Source organism: Rhopalosiphum padi, chromosome 3 (genome assembly GCF_020882245.1).
Source record: "Rhopalosiphum padi isolate XX-2018 chromosome 3, ASM2088224v1, whole genome shotgun sequence".
Classification (NCBI taxonomy): domain Eukaryota; kingdom Metazoa; phylum Arthropoda; class Insecta; order Hemiptera; family Aphididae; genus Rhopalosiphum; species Rhopalosiphum padi.
The window spans coordinates 78780242-78791443 of NC_083599.1; the positions used below are offsets into that span (position 1 = coordinate 78780242).

General features: G+C 31.0%; 1 protein-coding gene across 1 annotated transcript; it reads right to left on the minus strand.

Annotated features, from left to right (window-relative positions):
* Positions 1–4327: 4327 nt before the first annotated feature.
* Positions 4328–5445, minus strand: LOC132925911 (uncharacterized protein DDB_G0283697-like). The gene is made up of 2 exons (XM_060990268.1): positions 5429–5445; positions 4328–5339 (listed from the first exon to the last, which is right to left on the minus strand). The coding sequence occupies exons 1-2, from the start codon at positions 5443–5445 to the stop codon at positions 4328–4330; spliced, it is 1029 nt and encodes a 342-aa protein (XP_060846251.1).
* Between the last annotated feature and the right edge of the window lie 5757 nt (positions 5446–11202).

The window sequence follows — 11202 nt, forward strand, 5'->3', positions numbered from 1 at the left end:
TTTTATAATATAGTGACCAATCTTTTTGGTTTTCATTAATGTAATGTGATAAACTATTGCAAATTATTTTATTCATGAGTTCTGTCATACCGTTTGTTTGTGGGTGATATGCACTTGAGAATACTTGAGTAATACCTAATTTTTTGCATGCATGTCTTTGTTTTTAAAATGAGTACCTCTATCACTACAAAAATATTTAGGTACTCCATACGATGTTACTAATTCCATCAAAAAATTTATTGTGGCTGCTCCGTTTGCGTTTGCCACTGCTTTTGCAAATGCCATTTTTGTCGCGTTACAAGTCGCTACAATAAGATATTTTTTCCCTCTAGAAATGGGTGGTGGGCCTAAGTAATCAAATGTCAACCTTTGTAATGGTTTTCCAGATATTAAAGGTATGGGTTGTAGTAGTCCGTGGCCTTTACCTGTTGGATTTTTTATCATTTGACATGAAACACAAGTTTTTATAAATTTTATGGTATCTTGAATTATTGTTGGCCAGTAGTATTTTTGTTTTAATTTTGCCAATGTTTTAGTTATTCCAAAGTGTCCACTAAAAACCGATTCGTGGTAAGATTTGAGTATAGTGTTGGTTAAATCTTTAGGTATCACTAATAGGTTATTCGCTCCACGGGGTGACCAATTTTTAAAATATAGTAATTCATTTTTAATACAATATTGCCGAGATTTCTTTTTGTATTTGGGATTAGTTTTTGTTTTTATTGCGTTAATTATGCCGTTACAAAACTCGTCTAGTTGTTGTTTTTCTTTTAATATGTCAATGTTAATTTCGGTTATAAATGTCGGGACGTCGTCTTTTAAATTTTTTAATTCAGTGATTAATGTATTAATATTTTCTACAGGGTATCGGGATAAACAATCTGCAGCTAAATTTCCTGCACCTGGTTTATGTTTAATTTCTAAGTCAAATTCTAATAACTTAAAGATAAATTTTGTTATGCGAGATGACGGGTTTTTCATTGTTTTATAGTATTGTAAACTTGAATGGTCACTATACACGGTTATTTTTCTACCTATTAGATATTCTTTAAAATAATTAAGTGCAAATACTACTGCTGACATTTCCAGTTCTGTAGTAGAAAATTTTTTTCTCCCCCTTTTAATTTTCTAGATGCGAATGCAATTGGATGTTTATCTCCATTAGGATTTTCCTGTTCTAAAATGCCTGAAAGTCCTTCTAAGGATGCGTCAGTTGTAACAAAAACAGGGTATGTGTCTTCAAAGTGAGCTAAAACGGGCGCAGTAATTATTGATTTTTTTAAAATATTAAAAGCGTTATTGTGGTTCTCGTCCCAACAAAACTTATTTTCCTTTTTTGTTAGATCTGTTAAAGGACTTGCAATTTTTGCAAAATTTAGTATATATTTTCTATAATAACTTGTTAGCCCAATAAATGATCTGACATCTTTTACCTTTTTGGGTATTGGAAATTGTTTTATTGCTTCTACATTTTTTCCTAATGGAATAATTCCACTATTAGAAACCTCGTGTCCTAAAAGTTCTATTTTTGAGCTAAAAAATACACATTTATTTGTTTTTAATTTTAGTCCAGCCTCATCTAGCCGTATAAGAATGTTTTCCAGCCTTTCTAATGACGATTCAAAATTTTTCCCGAAACAGCAAATATCGTCTAAGTACGCAACCATTGTCCTATATAAATAATCACTAAATAAATTATTTATTACTCTTTGGAAAATTGGTCCCGAATTTTTAAATCCTTGAGGAATTCGTTTAAAATGATATAGGCCAAAATCTGTTATAAAGGCGGTTTTGTATCTGTCTTCAACCTTTATTGGTAATTGGAAATAACCTTGAGCCATATCGATTGATGAGTAATATTTTGCTCCTTCTAGACTCCTAAACAAGTCTTGTGACCTCGGTATAGGATGTTTATCACTAATTGTTTCATTATTTAATTTCCTATAATCGACTAAAAATCGATATTCCCCCTTCTCCTTTTTAGGTATTAGAAATACTGGAGCAGCATAATTACTTCTACTAGGTTCAACTATATCAGAGATTATCATTTGGTCTATTAATTTTTTTAATTTTTGTCTTTGTGCTGGTGCTACTCGGTAGGGAGGTTGAAAAATGGGTTTGTTTGATTTTAAATTAATTTCACATGGTTCTATATTTGCACAACCGATGTCTAGTGGGTCAGATGTAAATAAATGTTTGTATTTGTTTATTAGATTTTTCGCCTTTTCCCTTTGTTCCTTATTTAATTCGTTTGATATTTGTATAACAGTCCCTTGTTTATCAGTAATTTCATGTTCTGATTTAGTAATTGTTAAAATTGTTTCTTTATTAATAGAATCTTTTTTTTTTATTTTACCTATTGTTATGCCTTCATAAATTTGTGTATATAAATTTGGAAAGCTGCTTTCTAAAATGCCCTTTTCATTTCCTTTTAAGGTTTGAGTTTCTAATTTTAAATCATGTTTATGAATGACTTTATTTTCTTTCATATTTTTATTTGTGTCTATATAAGCATTATTTTTATAATTTAATTTTTGTTCATGTGGTATCGTTATATTTTCATTTATAATAATATTATTTTCTTTTTCATTATAATTTATGTTGGCAATATAATTGATTTTTGTATGTTTATTGGTAATATTATTTTTGTTATAATCGTACCAGAGTTTGTTCATTTGTATTGTATTATTTTTAATCTGTATGTTTTTATTTTTAAAATCGATTATTACGTTATTGTTGATATTAAAATCATTTCCCAAGAGCAGTTTGCAATGTAATCCTTCAATTACATACGCGTTTATATGATAATAGTCATTTTTTATTTTTATTGTTATCTCAGTTCTACCTAATTGCTTTAGTTCCGTATTATCTGCACCAGTTATTATGATGTTGTCTTTAGGTTTAATAAGTTGCTTATTTTTTGTTAACGAAAAGTCTATACAAGAAAGATTTGACCCTGTGTCTAATATAGCATATTTTTCATTTCCCTCAATTTCCACTATCATTGATAATACTCTTTGTCCACATTCTGTATTTATTATTGTGTTGTCGTGATTTTTGTTTTTATTTTCTACGAAGTTTTGATTTGATAAATTATTTGGATGTTCGTTTAAGTAGTTATCGATGTTTAATTTTATTTCCTTCAGGTCAGGAAAAATAGTATTAACTGTTATGTTATTAAATATGCGATGGCTGTTTGTTTCGACGGAAATGCCGGGTGTCCAGTGACATTTTTCATGGAAGATACCAATATTTTGGCGATTGGGTTTCCAGTAAACTATTGCATTAGAATTTTCGTTAATTTCATAGATTATGAATAAATTAATTTTGAATTGGTCACAAATAAAAGCTAAGTCGTCGTCCTTAAGATAATAGCCTGATTTTAAATTAGGTATAGTCAACATGTTCAAGATTTCTATAGTTGTTTTATAAATATTATGATTTTGTAAGCATACGCGTAATGCGTGGGCTCCACAATCACCATCGCTGGGTACTTCTTTTGACTTAACGAACGAGCCGGCAATAAGTGCTATTTTATTTTTCAAATTGTCGTTGAAATCAGAGTCTGAGATTATATTATAACTGGAATTTGTAATGTTGTCTTTTTGGTCATTCTCATTTCCAGGTAAGGAATATATTCTAATTTTCGTAATTGAATTTTGAAAAATAAATTGAATCATATTAGATATTATATCCCATTGTTTCTTATCTGAACCAGTGCATATTTTCGGTAGGGCCAAAGTTGTGATTTTATTTTCAATACAAAATTGTTTAGTGTTTTTCAAGGTTTTAAAAATATTTAAATAAGTTGATTTATCATGATAATTGTTTTTTGTAATAAGGTATAAAATCCATTGGTCATTTTGTTTTAAATGAGATACTTCGGTAATATTTTTATGTTGATTAATCAGTTTGTCCTTATTGTTAAATTGTTTTTTAAATTTTGCGGCTATTCCTTTTGACATGGTAAAACATTGGCTTACGCAGTGTCCGATTGCAATGTTTGTATTTAACGAAAATATGTCACCCGTAATTTCTGCATAGTCACATATAAATTTTTTATTTTTATTGTTGTGAAATAAAAAGTCTATGAATTCTGTTGATGTATTTAATTTTGTTTGTGAGTATATATATTCGATTTCTAATTCACTATAGTGTGTGTCATTGTTTTGGTTTATTTCTTTAAAATTAGATTTTTTATACCATTCTCCTATAAATTTTAAGTAGTCGTCATTTTCTTTCTCTATTTTATAACATAATTTTGTATTATTAATTTGATTTTTGTATTCCCGAGTTGAACATTCCGAATCTTTTCCTAACTCGGTCCTTAATCGTTTTTTGACAAGGTACACCTATCAGCGTAATGCCCCTTTTCATTGCATTTGTAACATGTAACTCTTTTCGATTCTTTTTCGTAATTGTCCCTATACTGTTCAGGTGTTCTTTCGCGACTATTATCCCTGCTGTATTGACGTTTATAGTTATGATAATTAGTTCCTCTATTGTCTCTATCTCTGGAATTTGACCTATTTCTATGATCCCTATTATCATTTCTATATGGACTAGATTCTCTTGGTCTTCTATTATAATATTCTCTGTCTCTGGAAAGTGACCTGTCTCTTCCATATTTTCTGTCCGTACTAGATTCTCTATTTCTACGATTTACACTCCCTGGGTATGGACTTTTGTCTCTATAGTCGCGTTTGTGTCCTTGATAATTTATTTCTCTTTCGTAACTACTACCTCTGTCGTCATAACGGTCATAATTTCTGTTATTTTTTTCGTATTTATCATTTCCAAAGTTAACTGTTTTATTTTGTATTTTTCCAAATAAACTTATTTGTTTTATCTCATCACTTAATTTACTTATCTCTCTTTTAAATTCTCTATCTCTTTCTACTAGTTCACTTTTTAATTCTGCAATTTCTATCACTGCTTTTTCAGTTGTTTTTTTGTTTAATTGAAGTATTTGTTCGTTAAATATTTTTGAGTATTCGTTTTGGTTTTGATCTCTTGAATTTATTCTGAATTGCATTAGTTCAAATTTTTTTAAGTTATTTTTAATTTTTTTTAAATTGCTATTGTCATGTAACGAAATTGCATTTAAAATTGGTTCTTTCAATCCTTTTAGTATATATATACATATCTCTTCCTCTTTCATATCTTTATTTACCTGTCTACACAAATTTTCTATATCAGTGACGTAACTTGTTGTTGATTCCAAATTTTCTTGTTTTCTATTTTCTAATTTATTTTTTAACAGTATAGAATATCCTATTGGTTGAAATTCGTTGAGAAATTCGTCTTTTAAACTATCCCATGTCCAATCCTTATTTATACTTTCCAAATTTTCCAAAAATGTATTTGCTGTATCTTTTAAAAATATTGATAAAAATTTTATTTTTTCTTTATCATCCCAATTATTTACTTCTGCTGCTTTTTCATATTGTTTAAAAAAAGTTTTAATATCCCCTTGTCCGGAAAAACTATCTGGTTTTATAACCATATATTTATTCGATAAATTTTGGTTAAACATTGTTTGATTATTTAATATGGGTGGTGGTTGATTATTTAGTATTTTGTTATCTTTTTTATTGATGTCGGTTTGTTCGAATGTTACTGTTGTATTTTCGTGGTTAAATGATGTATCTAAATTTTTTAAAGTGTCAAAATAATTTGCTTCGGTTGAATTAAAAATGTCTTGAATTTTATTTGAATATGAATTAACACTATTATTTAGATTGTCGAATAATTTTAAATTGTCTGTAGCTGTATAAGTGGGTTTATTTGTAATTTTTGTATTGTCTTGGACGGGTTCAGGACTTAAAACGGGTAACCCTGCCTCATTCGCTAGTTTATCAAGATCAATTCTCTCGGTTATTGCTTTATTTAAAATTTCTGTACGTTCTTCGTTGCTCAGTGTATTTTCTACGTCGTCTGGGTTTAAAATACCTCTTATGTACCGACTAAGTCTAGATCTTAAATCTGCCGATTTACCAGTTGGATTTAATTTTTTTGCTTTACAATATTTTATAAGATCCTCTTTCTTTAAAATGTAAATGTCTGTGGCTTTATTAATGGAAATTGAGATGTCCGATTTGGTATTTTTTAATTCATTCATTAAGGCATGAGGATTTGTATTTATTTAGTAAGAATTTTTTATTTTATGAAAGGTGGTTTTATAAATTTTGTCCATTAACTTTTTTTTTTATATGAATATGTGTATATAAATTTTTTTTTTTATTATTATTACCTTATTATTGTTAGTTGACTTATTTCCGCTCTGAGTTGATATTTTGGCTCGAGTTTTTCTTGAAATGATATACTTTGTAAATGCACTTCTACTCACTGTGCGTGCACTTTTTTTACTACGCTTACTTTATAATAAAAAAAAAAAAAAATATAAAATAAAACAATAAACTAAACTTCTGTTTAAAAACACAAAAATTTTAAACTAATGTATCAGGGTAATCCCGTGAAGTAACGAGCCTACGTTGGGCGCCACTTTGTCGTATACGTCACGCGATGGTTTACGTATAAAATAGGTATCTCGGTATCCGATTCCCAAACCGTCAAACAAGTAGTATCGACACCTGCGGTGAGCGCTTACTTAACAATCCTTTGGTGACCACGATAACGAGTACTGCGCAAAGGACTATTTAATAATACCTCGCAGGGTTTATACGTTACAACTCTAAGGTTGCTTTACTCTCAAACAACTGACCACGATAACGAGTACTGGATGTTTGAGAGTGAGATCTCTTTAACCTGGACAAAATCGTACTATTTCTCAACTGACCACGATAACGAGTACTGGAAGAGAAATAAGGTATTATAGTGTCTTGCTATTTTCTACTAAAGTGTTTCCTCGCCACAAACGCTTGGGTGCGTACCTCGATATGAGAAAAAAAAAACAAAGTTATATTAATTGAAATAAAATAAGCATATAATAATACAACGAAATAATTTAAAGAATAAATATATTAAATAATTAATAAAACAGTTGTTAGCCGTAACACACCACGACTGCCCGATCGCTCCGTTTCCGTCATCGCCGTTGACAATTTAATAATTAATTTTTGTCGAATCGGTATATTTTGTTGACTCCCGCCTCGCATATTCCGTCATATATACAACACCACAACACGAGGGAAATGTAGGAAGATATATAGTGACAACGGAACAAACTTCGTGGGCGCACAAAAGGAGTTGTCCAATTACGTGAAAGGCACTGAAGATCTCATGGCCCGGGAAGGAATAGAATGGCATTTCAACCCACCATCAGCCCCTCATTTCGGTGGCTTATGGGAGAGCGCCGTAAAAAGTGTAAAAACTCATTTAGTTCGCGTCATCAAGGATACACGGCTCAACCTCGAAGAGCTTCAAACTCTATTATGCCAAATTGAAGCGTGCGTCAATTCTCGACCTATGACTCCATTGAATACTGATCCATGCGAGCCCAATGCCCTGACACCAGCCCACTTCCTAGTTGGCGGTACTTTGTTATTACCGGCAGAACCCGAGATACCACAAACCGAAGTAGCACACTTGAAACGTTGGAAATTTGTACAAGGTCTAATGCAAATGTTTTGGAGGCGATGGTATAGCGAGTACTTGCCGCAGCTTCAAGTCAGAGGAAGATGGTTGACCCCAAAAAGGGCAATGGCAATAAACGACGTGGTAATAATAAAAGAAGACTGCACTCCACCGACAAAATGGAAGTTGGGACGAATAGTCAAGGTACATCCAGGAGGCGATGGTATCATTCGTGTAGTGACCCTACGCACTACTACTGGAGTTGAAATGCAAAGGCCTGTCGCTAAGCTATGTCGGCTCCCACTAGAACGAGAAGTTGAAACTTTATAATTTTCAACGGGGGGAAGATGTCGCCGCCGCACAACCACTGATCGACACACACACACACGCACACAACATATTATTTGTTTTATCAGTATTAAGTTTATAATTATTGTTTTTATTTTTGTATAATTGTCGTGTGTTATATAATATTATATTACGTAAATTACAACAGCGTGTTATCTGCCGCCGTACCGGTTCGCCGATACGCGCAGTTTAACACGGCCGCCGTAAATTTTCGCCAGTCTCGTCTCGATCGTACCGTATTGTCTTTGTTACGCGGACCTAGGGTTGCCAACTTCAAATTAGGAAAATACCGGCCCAAAGCCCAAGGTACAAAAAAAAGGTCATAATTTTCTTATTACTAATTCGGCTTTAACCGTATCCACCCCTTAACAATTACGTTCGTTTGTCCACTAACTATTATTATAATTATTCACGTGTCATCAAAAAAATTGTTTAAATTAAATCCATTCTTTTATTTGTAGATAATAAATATTAACAAAATAACAATGCTTTTGTTGATAAAAAATTAAAAATAATAAGTAAATTGAATACAGTTGGTAATGTTTTGTAATAAGTTAAACTAATATAATAACATTGCTTTTGTTATTTTAAATAATATAAAAATGAAAATAGCTTGGAAAATAGTATTATATTAAATATTGTAGAAATTATTTCTTAAACTTGTACTTCGTACACAGTCTCGCTGCAGCTAGCAAATCTGTTTGGTCCTTAACAAAGTCAAAAAATTCAGAACACGAGAACAGAAGATTATTTTGGATAACGAGTTCTGCTTTTACCGTATCAACACCAAGCCTGTTTCTTTCTTCTGTCCATAAACCATTCATATGACTGAATATTCGTTCGACAAAAGCATTACTACATGGTACTGAATATACATATCTCACAATGCTTTTTAAATTTGGAACTTCCACAGATGACATTTGGAAAAATTTTATCCATTTTTCAGAGCTAGTTAACTCACAATTATTAAGCACGTTATCTGGCATTAATTTTAATAAATTAATTTCATCGTAAAGTTCATTTTCATTCACTTGAATTCCAATACATTTTGCTAGAATTGATAACTCCATTATACTTGGTATTTTATTATGTAATTTTAAACACGTAAATAATTTGAACGGAGAACTTTCAAAATTAAACCACTTTTCAAGATAATCAATAGCCCGTTGATAAGTAAGAAGTGCACTCGTCTTAAATTCATTTTTCTCAGTTAATGTTAGACCATTTAATGTAGTTGTAACAGTTATTCCAAAAAACTCGTCATTTTTACGATTTGAGATTTGATTTCTCAAGTCATTCATTATATCAAATACATCAGTTGCATTTAAATTTTTTTTCTCTAACATCAATATAGACTTTTGAAATACTGATAAAATGTGGTGAACAAACCAGATATAGCATTCACTGAGGGTTAGCTGCTTTGAAAGTCCATCAACTTGGTCTTTAATAAATTTCCAAATTATTCTATCACAATTATTTTTACCTTTTTTTAAAAAATATATTTTAATCGCACTCCAATTTAGAATTAAACGATCGACAGCCGTATATAAACTGAGCCACCTGACGGAAATATGACGTAATACGTTATGAAAATCTTGTTGAACAAATTCAAAACAGTCCTTAAGTTCCGTTATTCTTTTAGCACTAATAGAAAACTCATTAAAAACTTTTATTACTAATGTTTCAACGTCATATTTTAACAATTTTAGACTATGCTTAGCTGTATTATGCAGTACATGACAATTACAATTAGCTTTTATTATGGATGGTTTTTTTTTTAACAATTTTTCGTAAACAGAACAATTTTTGCCATAATTCACTGAAGCGTTATCTGCTCCAAAAGCCGTGATATTTTGAATATCTAAGCCAAAATTTTCAATAGCACGTAAAATAGTGTTAAAAATTGATTCAGAAGTTTCATCGGGTTCTTCATAAAAATCCAAAAGATAATCTTTAGCCCCTTTTTCTAAGTCAAAAAATCTCACTGCCAAAGGAAAAAATTTGCGATTGCCTTTATTTGATGCATCAGTTGATAAAGAAAACGGTAAATTTATTGGATATTTAAGTTTTTTAAGGGGAACTTCGATTGCAAAAGGACAAAGCACATTTTGTACAAGAGCTTCCATCTTTGTTCTACCAAGTCTAATTTTTTTGGCCAAAGTAGCATCACTAAAATGTTTTAATTCCAATTTTACGCCACAATCAGTTGATAAATAGCTATGATGATGCTTAACACAGTGAAAACACTTACTAAGTTCTATCGCGGCAACTGCGTCATTCTCTTTTATGTCTTGAGTAACAAAATAATTTTTTATTACCGCTGATTTTTGTCTACTTTGGACAGTTGAAATATGTTTTTTCGAATTTGAATGGGACTGAACTGCGTTAACGCCGTCATATTTTACACTAAATACATTCATACAATAAATACAACGAGCCTTATTTATATCGTCATGTTTAGCAAGCCAATTAGAAAATCTAGAGTCTTTCATCCAATTGTCATTGAATATACAATTTCGTAAACGTCTCTTTTTTAATGGGGTGGTTGGTTTATCGTAATTATTAGAATCACTGTCACTCATTTTAACAAATAAAAATGGATACAAAATAAACACACAAACCCGATCGAAATACGTACATACTACACTGTGATGCACTGACGCCAACGGGAAACTAAATACTAAATTTACTGATTGTGTTGTAACATTAAATATATATTGTATAATTCGTAATATCGTATCATAAGTTTATAAATACTATTCTAAAAGACTACTAATAATAATATTGTCGTGCCGATGAGGAATACCGAGAATTGCCGACTTCGATAGTTATCATATCGTAAATTAGGTTTTACCATTGATTATAATTTATAATTTAAAAATACCACGAACTATGATTATGATCATAGTTCGTGATAAATACTAGTATTTATAATCAATACAAGTTTATTAAATTCTCTTGCATTTTATAAACACACCAATACTAATTATTATTATTTTTCTTACAAGTTAAAACTCAATGATAAATTTTAAATTACCGGTTTTTTAAAGGCCGGTAGAGGGTTGTTACCGGCAACCGGCCATCAACCTTAATTTCCGGCTAGGCCGGTCAAAAACCGGCCGGTTGGCAACCCTACGCGGACCCAATATTATTGTCGTGGGCGCGAATCGCCACTTTCTTGTATTATTATTGTGTAGGCGCGAATCGCCACATTTTTTATATTATTTCGTGGACGCTAATCGCCACTTTCCTGTATTATTATTTTGTAGGCGCGAATCGCCACATTTTTTATATTATTTCGTGGACGCTAATCGCCAC